The sequence below is a fragment of the Rhynchophorus ferrugineus genome, unplaced genomic scaffold (genome assembly GCF_030347505.1).
Source record: "Rhynchophorus ferrugineus isolate W39M unplaced genomic scaffold, kcgeb_rfMv2 rfM1, whole genome shotgun sequence".
Taxonomy (NCBI): domain Eukaryota; kingdom Metazoa; phylum Arthropoda; class Insecta; order Coleoptera; family Curculionidae; genus Rhynchophorus; species Rhynchophorus ferrugineus.
The window spans coordinates 79853226-79867917 of NW_027472580.1; the positions used below are offsets into that span (position 1 = coordinate 79853226).

General features: G+C 32.9%; 1 protein-coding gene across 15 annotated transcripts in view; it reads left to right on the plus strand.

Moving 5' to 3' along the window:
- Efa6 (Exchange factor for Arf 6) overlaps positions 1-14692 on the plus strand; it is a 112459-nt gene that overhangs the window by 90279 nt on the left and 7488 nt on the right. For 6 of the 15 annotated variants that reach the window (XM_076394950.1, XM_076394992.1, XM_076394966.1 and 3 more), the window contains 10 exons: positions 1973-2026; positions 4885-5219; positions 6974-7156; positions 7213-7403; positions 8601-8845; positions 11712-11977; positions 12217-12416; positions 13012-13205; positions 13264-13456; positions 13511-13677. In XM_076394950.1, coding sequence (XP_076251065.1) covers positions 1973-2026; positions 4885-5219; positions 6974-7156; positions 7213-7403; positions 8601-8845; positions 11712-11977; positions 12217-12416; positions 13012-13205; positions 13264-13456; positions 13511-13677 — 2028 coding nt within the window. Of the gene's footprint in view, positions 1-1972; positions 2027-4884; positions 5220-6973; positions 7157-7209; positions 7404-8600; positions 8846-11711; positions 11978-12216; positions 12417-13011; positions 13206-13263; positions 13457-13510; positions 13678-14692 lie in introns of all 15 variants that reach the window. The other 9 variants (XM_076394943.1, XM_076394982.1, XM_076394959.1 and 6 more) reach the window with 3 other exon arrangements.

The following is a 14692-nucleotide window of genomic DNA, read 5'->3' on the forward strand; positions in this document are numbered from 1 at the left end:
CTCAAACGAACTTAGAAATTACGACAGGCGATACATTAAACATATTTATGACGTATGTACGAAAAAACTTTCAATAGACTATGGACGTTGATGCTACAAATACTAATTAAACAATCTAGTAACGCCATTTGTTATTTGTTAGAGGTGTGTCGGTGATTCCTTTGCGTTTTTTCAACAAAGAAAATAATAAAGACAATAAACAAAATGGATAGTTAGAGTTAATATGTATTCATTCAAAGTATCAGCCATTTGATTCTATACATTTTGCACATCTTTCAGCCAATGTATGGATGTCATTCGAAAAGAACAGTTTCTCCCTTGAGATAAGCCAAATGCTCCTCGCGAGAAAGCGCGTACTCATCGATGTGAAAAGGTAGTAGGCGGATGGGGCTAGGTCAGGAGAGTACGATGGTTGCGATAAAACTTCCCATCCAAGTGGTTTCAACGCTTTGACTAGTTTTGTTGGCTGTATGAGACGCGTTACCGTTCGATCAAACCACAGTTCAAATTTAGCGATTAGTATTAACTGTTTCTTCAGGTTTCAACAGTTTCAACTATACAGAGCATGGTCTTACGATGGCAATTTTGCCTTGTCGATGTACCGGTTTCACAGGGTTATAACCATGATTTTTTAGTTTGAGATTTTTTAGACAAATCTAAAAAAATATCGCCCGTCACTATTCGATACAGAAACGACTTCCTTGCATACCTTTGAAACAGCATTTCATTGACGATTCTTTGTTTTTCTAATTGTTTATCATTCAATTCACGTGGCCATTCAATCCATTTTTTCATCTCTTGGATCTCTCCCATCGCTTGTAATCGGTCACAAATTGGAATTAGCCTAAAATTCCACTTTTCTGTCAATTGTTTTTGAGTTTGTATTGGATCTTCATCCAATAACTCCTACAATTTCGCCTCTTCAAACATTTTCCGTCTACCAAGATGTTTTCTGTCTTGAATTGCTTGAGCTTTTGCGCAAACGATGACTTTCGGATGCTTCTTTTTTTTTTTTCATGAAACAAGAAAAGTGATGCATGTCACAAATGTAGGTTTTTAGACCCATAATTCGATATTTTAACAATAAAAATTATAAATCTTTTACGCTGTTATTTTAGCGGAACATAACTTACGTTGTGATGCTAATGTTGGTAGATTAAAATGACAGATAATCTATTCAAAGTTTTTTTAAAAATTCGTTTTAGAATCAGACAATTATGATTAGTGTTATTAGTTCGAACACGTAAACTGTCAAGGTTGTCCGGTTGTCAGACGTATGCAAAATTCTATAAGAGGTTATAACTCTAACCTATAAACTATTGTCGCTGTATAATTAACTGTGGTTCTTAGATGTACTATAATGTTAAAATAAATTATATTTGATAACATTTTTGTTCAATTATTTTATTTAGAATAAAATTTTGTTGTATGTCAAAGCCAAACTGAACTAAAACTCAGAGTTGATCAACATTGCGACGTTTTGACGTCACAAGTTTAGATGACGTATATACAAAATAACTTTGAATAGATTATATTATATATATCAAATCAGAACAATGCATACTTATATCTAAGGAAATATCTTACACAAACCCGAAAGTAATTACCGAAACACCCGATATATGGCTTTTTTTCTGAAGCCTGAGAAAAAACCTGAATTATTTTACATCCTATCAAGCAATCAGTGATACGAATAAATTTCAAGTTAATCCACCCTCAGACTAAACGACATTACCAAGGCAATATAATTAATGATAAGAAACTTGTTATAAACCCAACGTGGGGGAACTGTCACCGCTACACGACGTTGCCATCTGTGACTGAACGCCGGAACCTATCGATCGGCGTTTAAATCAAGTGTGGATTTCAGTCGACGCTCATCTGTCTCATACACGATCCGAATCATCGGTCCACTAAGATCACCTTCGACTTTACGCCAGGCGAATCTAACACCCATTTTTTACCTTTTCAGTTCTAAAATGTCTGCGATTGTCATCCGATCCCGTAACACTAAAAATTAAACGCGGTAAGCCCCGAAATAATATTCATCATCAACATTTTGTAGCTTCTTATTCTTATTCGTTTCGGCTTTGATCAACAGCTTACAAATCGAACATTTTAAGTCTATGCAAATGCCTTAAACATCGACGAATCTTAGGCATTTGCATACTTAAGATAATGTAGTTTTCTTCCTTATAATTTTGATGATTTGGTGAATGTTCCTTCGAAGTTGTCTAGATTATTTTAATGCTTATATTCAATTTTTAGTAGTAGTTACTGTAATATTTTGAGTACTATTTTATAATACTGAATATATTTTTTGAATTTAGGTAATTTAGTGAAAACAATACATACAAAAGTATTTCTTTGTACCTTAAAATACATGAAATGTCAGATTTTAATAGTAACTACAACTTAGACTTTTTTATTACAACTTATTTTTTCAATCACCTCTTATATATTAAATTGATGTAAGGTAGGTGAAAAAGTAATCCTTTGTTTAATATATTTGGTGCATAATGCATATATTTCGATCAGCGATATCTACTGGTGAAAATACGAGGTAAACAACTATTTAATTCATTGTTTTTTTACATTTCTCTACATAAAATAACAATTTTCGACTTAATGTAATCATTTAATCTAAACTATGCTAATATCGGACGTTCAAAATATCAATATCGACATTTGTGTCTTTTGTTCTTTGATATGAAAAAATCTGCTGCCGAATCTCATCAAACGCTTTTAGAAAATTATTTATTAAATTATCGTACCTCATCATATCTCAGTCTCTACGTGAGATCGGCAAGGTCTAGAGTGAAGTATTTATTTACGCCATACGTTCCAAGAGGAGTGAAGGATACACACGCGCAGTTCGAATGAGAAGTTGTGCGGCACCCACCATATTCACTAGACTTATGATTACCACTTCTTCAGATCGACTCACACCGCTCATCGAGTCCCATCAAATATTTTTAGAAATATGTAGTGACGCTGCTTCTTCATGTACCTATTGTCGGTTTTATTGATCGAAAATCCAACTTTTAAGGAACTTTCAAACAACTTAGTAGCTGATTTCAAACATTTACATACGATGAGATAAATTCAAAAGGAGGAAGAAATGACTAATGAATTGACCGACAATATCATTTCAAACCATTTTAACATCGCTGTTTCGTTACTTGCCAATCAAAAAATGAAGAGTTTTCGATGGTGTATTGTGACTGGCTATGAAGAGTGGATCTACTACAACAATTCCAAACTTAAAAAGTCCAGGGGATCATACCATGGAATATTCATGATCTTTGCTGTGCATATAGTGGGATCAGCAAGTGTAGTGTATAACGCGCTGCCAAAACCGAAACAAACTTTTATTGCAGATATCTGCGCATGTCAGTTGAACAAATTGAACGACTTATTATTGCAAAACAGGTCAGCAATAACGAGTAACAGACGCAAGGGCTGTTTCAAAACGCTGAAAAAGTGCAAAAATTGATAGATTGCATGACTACTAAACCATACGCTATCGCCATGTTATCAGAAAAATGGGAAGTAATTATAGCATATGATGTAATAATATGTTGATTAATACATATTTTACCATTTTTTTCTTAATAAAGGTTTTTTAAAATGTTAAATGATCAGGAGACATACAAGCACTTAAAAACATTACAAACATATAAAACATTACAAAATTCTTCAAATATAACTTATTTGATCTCATTTGGAAATAAGATATTTCCAAAGTCGTGAAAATCCACAATGGAAAATGTTAGATTTCAATCTTCTTATTATTATCTTCTTTGAAACAGCATATTTCTTCCTTAAAGTTAATGGGGAAGTATCTGGACTATATGGTGGATGGGGTAAAATTCTATCCAACTCATTCATTTTTTTAAATCTCTTAAAGGCATGTGATGTACCATGAGACATGGTATGCCCGATGTCATGAAATAACAAAATATTCTTTAGGATTGACTAAGGCTCATTGTCAGTATATTTTAGAAAACTGCATCAGTTTTAGTACAATAGACTAGATAATTAATTGTAAATTGATAATTTGTCATCGTCCATATATATCATAATATTTCATTCTGGATTATAATCAATTTTTTCACCACCACATGTTATAAATTGATCAGTATATATAGTCCGTTCAATAAAGCAGCGAACTCACGTCATCTGAATTGATGTTCGACAGTGAGTGTTAGTTCATTTTGGCTTTGACATATAACAAAATTCTAATCTCAATAAAATAATACATCTAATGCATATAAATAAAATAAGCAAAGCGCTAAAAACAATATTTTGAAGAATGTTGCAGACGTTTGACTTTTATAGGCTGATTCCTTTACAGGTTCGAACTTATCAGATAACATTGTATCTCCTTTTTTTAACTACAATAAAACAAGAAGGAAAATATTGTCTTAAGAAGATCTTAAAACGAATTTATAAATTGCAATAGGCAATACATTAAACATCTTGGTGACGTGAGTTCTCTGTTATTTTTGAACTATGTGAAATGTGAAAATTAATATTTAAGTCGAATGATGTTAATTAAACAGTCATTTAAATATGCATCAACAAGATACAACAAAAAACCTGGAATACTTTTTCATTCTCCTAATATTTCAGTTTCTATGCTTATTTGTATGATTATGTATTTTTATGTCATTAAACATATTATGAAATAAATTATGTTTATATTCCCGAAATATAAATCAAATCAATTTGTTTTAAATGTTTTCTCTCCGTTATCTGTGACACAACGCTTTCGTCAGAATTATATCGAAGAAAAACACGATCCGTGATAACGGCGAACCGTAGAAATAGAGTTTGGTACTGGTAAACTCGTGCTGATTTTTCTTGTTCTTCGTTTGACAGATCCAAAGATTAAATCCACCGTTCGAAAGCACTTGCAGTCGGCGGGAGGCGGAGGCGCGGCCGTCCGCGACCGTTCACCACCCGGGGGCGGCAGATCCCGCCCCGAGCCGGGCGTACACCGGGCCCACCATGGACGACACGCCGCCACCAACGGACGTCTGCCGCCGGAACACGAACCGCTCCTGGTCGAACACCACGAACGTCTTCAGGGCGACCTGGCCACCCCCAAGGGCGGCGCGCCCAAATTCGAAGCCTACATGATGACCGGGGAACACATTTTGAATATTTCCAGGGTGCCTCAAGCGGGTACTATCGTGCCCAAACAACAGAAAAAGGTTAGGCCAATCAGCATTTTATTGTTCTGCAACGTAAATTGAAACTATCCGTGTATTGTGGTGTGAAAAGAAAATTGATGCAATCAACCTTAAATAACACAGTTTATTATGAAACATGGTTTTAAAATATTGGAATGGAGTATCAGAGTATTTTATTACATCCCTAATAAAGTAAATCTTCTTACATCACTCCAATATGTAATGTAAAATCGATAAATTAAATGTTGTGCTATACAGATAAAATACTTCGATTGAAGCTGTTCACTGTCGGAGTTAAGACACTATTATGAAGGTTAATTTTAAAATACTGGAATGATGAGTTGATATTCATTATTACATTTTAATGAAGTGAATTTTGTAACATCAATCCAGTGTGAAATACTGATGGATAAATTAAATGTTTAATTGAAACTGTCCATTTTCAAGGATGATATATATGCATTTTTGAATGAAGTGAATCTTCCTGCATTAATTGAATGAAAAATTTATATGTTTATATTAATCGATAAATATTGTCATAATAACGAAATACTTTGATTAAATTCACTCACATTGCTTACACTCTGTATTAAAACACTATTCACCATTAATATATGTTATTCTAAAACACTGTTTATACTATACATAAGATCATTGTATAAAACAGTCACATTATAAGAAAATACAATACAATCAAGCATTATGTACTGTTGTCATTTAACAAATAACCTGTTGATAAATTGTGTCTCGAGCAATCAGATTAGTAATTTTACTTATAGGTAAACTGGTGCTGTAAACTAAGTTCTTGTTTACAGAATCATTTACAATACCAAATAAAACCAATAATTGTAGTATTTAGTTTAAAGAAAACATAAAAAAGTTTATTTAAATATGCATATTATTATAGATAATGTAAAGGCTTTTACTTTGTGCTCTTCGAAATTCTGAAAGAATTGAAATTATTCAGTCAAATCAACTGTCAATATTTGTAGTATTTAGATGGGAAAAAATAATAAAAACGATTATTTCAAAACTTTTATGTTAATTCATTTGAAATTCTAGTCCTCTTTTATACAAGGGCATATCTGGATAACCAGATTTCTTAATTAATTTATTTCCGAAGTAAATTTAGCTACATTATTTAAATGGATTAAAGATAATGTAATATATTATAAAATTTGATATATTAAAATAAAATAATTTCTGAATTTAATTTATGATATACTTGGATTAACTTTTATAACTAATAATCAAATTAAAAGATCGTTTAAATATTTCAGCTACCACTTTATAATAAAGATATCTAGATAATTAATACCTTAATCAATAATCAATAATCATAGTATTGAATGAAATTATTTTATAAATATATCACATATCTCTTTATAGATGGTGTTATAATAACTATTTCTAGATAGTATAAACACCTTCATTTAAAATTTTTGATTTATTTGTTGAATCGTTTCATTTTCGTTTAAATTTAACCAATATAGTTGGAGGGTAACTTGAATTCCTAATATAATACACAAGCTAATACTCAATAATTCTGATATTAAATATAAAAATATCTTTTAAAAATGTTACTTACTACTTATAGATTGCCTGCTGATTAATACTTTAATTGTTTTCACTTGAACTTTTTTGTTTGATGGTTTTGGTTTTATTTGTTACTTTGATTGTTACCAAAAATCACCATAGGTATGATTTAGGTGCGAAAATCATCAATGTTTAAACTAATATACTTTAAATAAGTGTTTCAACGTTCTTATTTATAGGCGGATCACTCCAGATACCATAACAGTCATGCACACCATTTACGCCATCAGCCATCTCAGTACAATTCAGTGCCAAACAGTCCGAACGAGACCGAACTGGGTCGAAGCGGCCGTTCGTCCGGACCGAATTCTGCCCACACCTCACCAGTGGGTGGCAGCAGAAAGGACCACCCACCCTTACAGGTAATTGTATATTATCCCAGGGCGAACGTGTTGATCTATTCGTTTGCGTTCAGCAGCATTCTCCACAAGATGCCTACGCCGCGAACAGCTTCGTGAGAACAAGCCGAAGCGAGGATCAGCTTCAACTTCAAAATAGCCTTGGTGGAGCGGTCAGCACTGCCAACTCTGAAGCGGACGAAGACATTGCCAGTTCACTCAACACGCTGTTGGATACCCGACCAGACTCAGCAAACAGCGACAGTGATCGGTGGGTATTTATTCTTAAACAAAAACCTGAAATTTTCAGCAAATCACATTATTTTATTAATGTTTATGAAGATTTCAACTGCTTGTAATATTATCAGTTAAGCTTTATATGAGTTATTCATCTCAGCTGCTTTCATACCGTATTTGAATTATCCTAGTCATCGTCTAAACATTTGATTATTGATTAATGCATTGAATATTAATAGTAATAGCAGCAAACTAATGCTACCACAATCTGACATGTAATTATAATAATCAACAAAATGTTATATCATATAGTTATTATTAGTCTATAAAAATGATAATATGTATGTATATATGTATAAATTAATTAAGTAAATTGATTTTTAATGAAAAATATTAAGAAACATCACCAATATTTATAAATCAAGATTATTATAATCTTGAATATATGCAGTATAGTCATATGCAGAAATGTTACTTATCGCCATCTATTAACGTCTTTAGAAAACATCTTGGTAATATGACACTTCTACAGTAACATGTCACCTATGATATTCCGCAGTAATAATTCTAATAATTTTTACACGATTTCTGTAAAGTACCGACGTTTAAAAACGACATAACTACCGAAAAACGTACGTAATATTATCTATTGCATTTGAAAATGGTGAAAATGATTTATTGACAGTTATTAATTGATAAGATTGATCTGTATACAAACCAATGTGTATGTAATTTAAGAAGTTCGTTACAGTTACATATATTTTACCTATTCGCATATTAATAATTAGTTTATTTGTATGTTTAATGATAAACAAATTAAAAGTACTTAATTAAGGAGATTTTGTTTTTGGAGTAAGTCCAAAGTAAACCTTTAATTCATTAATCTACAAATAATATATCGGCGTCTTGTATATCATTATATCGGTTTTAATACTGTATAAACATGTTTTATGCTAGGCAAATAATTAATGGATATATTGTAAATCTTATTAGCATATCAAAAATATATCCACCATATTTCACACATATTTGAGAAATATATATTTCTCAATATTATATATAAGAAAATTCTTATAAACATGTTTACAGGTAAAGATATTAGATAAGCATAGATTTAATTGATAAGTTTTATTTTGTCGATAAAATTAGGACTAAAGCCTGAAATGATATCCGTTGGGAATGATGTTTTATATAATTCACGATGCTCACTTTACTTTTATTTTCCTTCTAGGATCGTGTGGACGTATAACGCTCCAATATCGGAGCTTCATAAGCTTGGTCACACGCTGTCTAACGGTAGTAGTTCGTCGCATAGCAACACGTCAGCTTCCAGCAGCCCTCTGCATACTGGCTCTCCAAATTCACCCACCTCTGTGTCTTCCTCGGTGATGTCGAGTCAGTCAGGTTCGCGACGTTTACCATACTCGTTAACCAACGGACCTCAACAGCAAACCTTTGATTTCAGTGTTTCAGAGGGTAAGGTTTCTAATATCTACTACTAGGTGTTAAAATAGCATTGTTATATTAGTACTAGTCAAGCTAAATGTTTTAATTATATGTTGGTAGTAAACTTTATCTGGTAATGTGTCTCCCTATTTATACCTTTTGGTAACATTTTTAATATTTTATATTATTATGTAATACATAATCAATATTGCTTATCTATGTAAGTCAGGACTTCTGAATGCGAGCGTATACAGCAAAACTTTTCTTAGAGATCGTTAGAAGAGTGGTTGAGAGACGAACAAGTAGTTAGCCCCTTCCCCAGAAATACTTTGTATATAGTCTTAGTTATCATTCGATCTTTGTCAGAGAAGGATCAATTTTGTCATGAGTGACATGCATCACGTTATGAAGCCGTATTTTTATATTTACACTAAAAGATCTAAGATACATACATACAGAATGGCTGCAAAATACTTGGTCAGGTTAGTGTATAAATGTCCGTTCTGAAGTAAAAAAATGTCGCTGATTTACCTGATTTTGACATTCAAGAATCATTGAATGATCTCTAAGAGTTTTTCTTTAAAAAGGGTTTCATCTACCATGTAGTGCTATAAGAAGACCAGCTTAAAATGAACACCTGAGCGAAGAAAACTATGGAGCGCAATAATATTCCAAGGCAACTTTTCTTTCTTTTTTTTTAATATTTCTTTTTGGACACATTCTTCTATCACCCATACATGATTGATTTTGACGCTTGATGATGTTTTTCAAAATAAAGATTTAGCGTCTTACAGTTGCTTAAAGATCACTAAAGTGTCGAAAATATGCCAAAATATACCAAAAATACTTGCTTACCCTCTTCCTAAATATATTAGCTACTTAACAAAATAATAACAACCATCAAAGTGATCTTTGTGTGCATAGAAAGAAGAAAATGATGTTGAGATTGGTCAGCACACATAATGCAAATCGCATAGAAAATATTTAGATACACAAGAAATTCACGCTTGGAGGAAAGAGGATCTGGACTCTCAAACAATTAATTCCTTAATATCAATATACATGAAGGCCTTTATGTCTAGTACCGTAACCATAAAAAATGTGATAATTAATCACATAAAGAGATCAGGATTTACAGATATTTTAATTCAGTAATCAATGATGTAACGATGAAAAATATTTTTTTCTGTTGCAAGAAAAATGACATTTACAATATACTAGCCAACGCTATCGGTCCGAGTTACAATTCCTTCCGAAACGAAACCAGCCGACTTATACTTCCTTTTTTCTGATAAATCAACGGAATTATCGGTATATGTCCACAGATCCTATCTCGTCCCGAAATTGGTTTTGGATTCTACTTGTTTGCTATAAACAAATATCGTTGGTGATAAAGACCTGCGTTTTAGGATTTAGTTGTCTTTGTTGTTAGCCCTCGGATGAAATTGGGCATCTTTGTGTGTTTTTTTATTTCTGTCTATATGAGTTCGGATCGAGTTTGATGTGTAAACATTTGAGAAAATCTGGTAAGTGCATCTGTTTAACTTCAAGCTTAATACGTGAATCTCACTGTGATTACTTTAAAAAGAACTGAATCAATTTCAACTCGATTCTAAGGCAGTTTAATTAAATACTAGACATAAAACGTTCTAGAAAACTTATGAATGACGAAAATTGTATAGTAAACATGAATATTTTAGATCAACATGCTCTTAACATCATACCTACAAAGCATAAATAAAGAAACACATTCGGCTCTTGTTTATCGACCATTTCAAATACTATATTACCCAAATAATTTCTTTCCTTTAAGTGAACCACATCATGATTTATTTGAATGTTCATATAGAAGACATTTCCTGTGATTTTATAACAATGTTTTAATATTGTTTTCAGATACTGAGGTATTAAATAACTAGTCAAACTATTGAATTAACTAAAACTTGTTCCCTTAATATTTTACATGTACAACATGCATTGTTATATTTACCGCTTTATAAAAGGGGAAATGATCTATCATGATCATTAAATTTGGAATCTTTTCAACTTTGACTTTGTGAATTAATGAAGACCGGAGGGAAGTATAATCAGTAATTATTTATCTCTTATTATTTATTTCAATAAATTTATTTGGAATTATATGGAAAATCATTTGCTGTTGTTTTAAGGGAATTTTAGTATTTCTGCGTCATATTTTCATTATTCTGAAGAAGTTTAATTGATCGTTGTCAGATTTTATCTATTGGAAATTTTATTGGTGACAATAACATCATTTTTAGTTATTCACTTCTTACTACCTATTATCTTGCTATAAGGTCCGTTCAGAAAGTAGTAGGTGATTTTTTAAAGATTTATCGACAATTTTGATATCTCGTCTTAAAAAGTTTTCAAGGCAGCGTTACCAGAGACTCTGCGAGTCACTGAAGGCTTTCTGGATTGCGACATCTTGAGCCGCGGGGTCATATTAACCGTTTTTTTCAGTCACAATTTCGTACACAAAGCACAAGTTAAGCAACTTCTCCGTTATATTCGTATACTGAACCTGCCGTCATAAAATTTCGCACTTTTTCACTCGTTAAACATTTAGCATCAATCCTATAAGGAGTTCATCTTAAACTTGACCTACACCGTGGAAAGGCTTGTGGACAACTGCTAACTAGTGCGCTATTCATCTTCACTTCAAATGGCGAAAACTTCAGTCCTACTAGATTCCTAAGGAACCCTGTATTCTATCGCGATTTACTGAGAATAACAATTCAATTAGTGTTGTGATGGTATATTATTTATAAAATATACTGTATTTTATCAACTGTAATAAAATTAAATATCGTATATGTTATAGGTACTTTTTAAATACGTGCTTCGTTGCACAATTTCTAGTTTGTTATCTTTGTAGCTATATCCAATATATCCAGCCCGGATTACCACGACGATGACAGCGTGGGTATACGAGACTGCGTCATGGAGATTAGCGACCACAGCGATAGTGACAGTACCCTCTTGGGACCCGAACCGAGCAGGCTGCGCAGCAGGGCAAATGAAACCTCGGCGCAGGGCGATCACAGAATTGTTATACAAGTTCGAGGCCCACAGGAAAAGAAAGGACAGGTACAGGGTAATGGAGACGTTGTTGGAAATAACACGGAGGTACAGATGCAACAGGCAAGTTTTTTCAACTCATTTTTACATGATTTTAGCAAGAAAATATCAATATCATTGAAATAAATAAATAGTATCACCTTCGGTATCATCTATTATGAATGTTGTTAACGTTCAGCAGGCAATCTATAAGCTTGAACTATATACTTATCTAAATACATCGTCAAATACACTTTTATACAGATTTGCATCCAAACTCAGTATTATATTAGTTATACTAATTTTGTCGTATCTTATTCTAGGATTATAACGAGGAGGATCGAGAAGAAGAGAAAAAATCATCACCACTGTCGTCTGAAGACGAAAGCGACGTGGAAAGTTTGCACAGCTTCCACTATTCCCCTAAAGCAGTTGATATGCCGTCTGCTATAAGACTGGCTAAGAGACTGTACAGTTTAGATGGGTTTAAAAAATCCGATGTCTCACGGCATCTTAGCAAAAAGTATGTTTATATACTCGATTATTTCTTAACTGTTTTGAATACATGACAAGATGTCTCAAAAGAATTTTCATATTTAGTGGACAAATGCAAGCAATCGAAAATTTATTTATTACCTGTATATGTACCATCATTTTTGTTGTATTTTAAAATAATAAATTGCATAGTTTATAAAGTGAAATCTATGTCGGCCATCCTGACTTTAATTATCGTTCCAAATGAATTTTAGAAATACAGGTTTTTGTGCTGAAGTAAGATATTTGAAGCTGTAGCCTGCTTCCGAATCGGAACGCATTATATTTTTTCTGTAATTCTGGATGACATTGATCCTTCATATTTTGATTTTTTTAATGTAATACCGGTTTCTACCGAACGTTTTTGAACGAATGCTTGGCGTCATTTAAGGGGCGAAAGTGTCGATTATTACAGAATGTTCTACGCGTTACAGCAGTTGAAGAGCCATGACAACTTTCAACATGCCAGGATTCGTTACGTGTATGTTTTAAGCTATATCATATATGTGTACATATATCAACTTTCTTTTGAAACACCTTGTATTTAGTTTATACATAATGATTATTTACCATTATCGTTTCAGTAATGACTTCAGTAAGGCTGTGGCGGAGGAATACTTAAAATATTTCAATTTTGAAAAAGATACCTTAGATATAGCTTTAAGAATGTTCCTGAAGCAGTTCTCGCTTACGGGTGAAACCCAGGAGAGAGAACGGGTGTTGGTGCACTTTTCAAAGAGGTATTTAGATTGCAATCCTGGATCGTTTAATTCTCAAGGTAAATTGACTAAAACTATCACTCTATGTAGCAGAATGATCATGTGAGTAAAATATAGATGCGGTACATACGCTGACGTGTGCCATAATGTTGTTGAACACAGATCTGCACGCGCAAAACATCGGCAGGAAGATGACTTGTAACGAGTTCATTGAGAATCTGACCGACCTGAATGAAGGTGAGAATTTTCCTCGAGATGTGCTCAAACATCTATATCATGCCATCAAGAATCATCCTCTGGAATGGGCTCTGTGAGTACCTCCAATTTTAACCGAGTACATTATAGAAACGAACTTGTTTTGCAGTGATGACGAACAGGAAGACGGAAGTCTACAGTCACACCTTAGAAATAGCGATAACATTAACCTAACCGGAAATCCATTCTTGGACATGCCCAACTCCTCTAACGCTGTCGAGTACAAGAAGGGATATGTTATGAGGAAATGTTGTTATGAGACTAATGCCAAAAGAAGTGAGTATTTATTTAACACATTTTTCTTTTTACAAAGACTATTAACATTTAAGTCACGCCTGCTTGGCAGCCTAACTAACACCATTTACCTTTTTTTAATACAATATTATAGCGGAAAAGATGGTCTTGGTAAATTATACGCGAATTGTGTAAGATTTACACGAAATTTTGCTCTAGGAAAAGCAAGAATCATGCTAGTTAAGTAGGTATCTGGTCTAGAGGCAATAAGAGAGCAGAAAAACAAACATGGTGCATACTGGTTAACTTGATTCTATCAACTCGTACAGTCATTTGAAATATAAAAGAAGCGATCTACCATTCAAGAAGTAGCGAAAAACCAAAATTTTGTTATATATATAAGTTCAATTTTAACTTTTTATACATATTTTTTTATATCAACGATTGTTCCGTTACACTTTCTTTCATACATACTTTCTTTCAAAAGAGCTGTTCCAGAAGCTCATATTTCAGAGCACTTAATACGAGTGACATATTTAATAAGGACATTAAGCTTCCAGACCAATTGCTGTTCCCACGAAGAAGGACCAAAAGTGTCAAAGTTCATAGTAAAAACCATTCATTATTATGTAATGTTTATCAGCCCTTTGAAGATATAATTATCGCAAATTAAACTCTTTGAGTTTCAACACTTCGTCCCATATATGGAACTTTTCTTGAACTAAAACATATCTTCAGCATATTTCTTTCTGAAATTTGCATCAGCGATTCTAACTATTTGTGCAATACATATATCGCGAATCTTGATCCGTTAAACTTTTGCGATAGCAACTAAACCAGACTTCGTTCTTCACTTCTCGAATAGAAAATTAGAATTAAACTAACAGTAACTGACTTGAACAGAACCCTAAACATGTGTTTAAAATAAGGAAGTTTTCATGGGGAAACCTGAACTCAAGTAATGGGAAATCTCTACCGTCTATTGTTCGCTTCTTTCCGGCCGGACTCATAACATGCCATTAAAATAGCTATATCTCCAAGAATAACTGCAATTTCG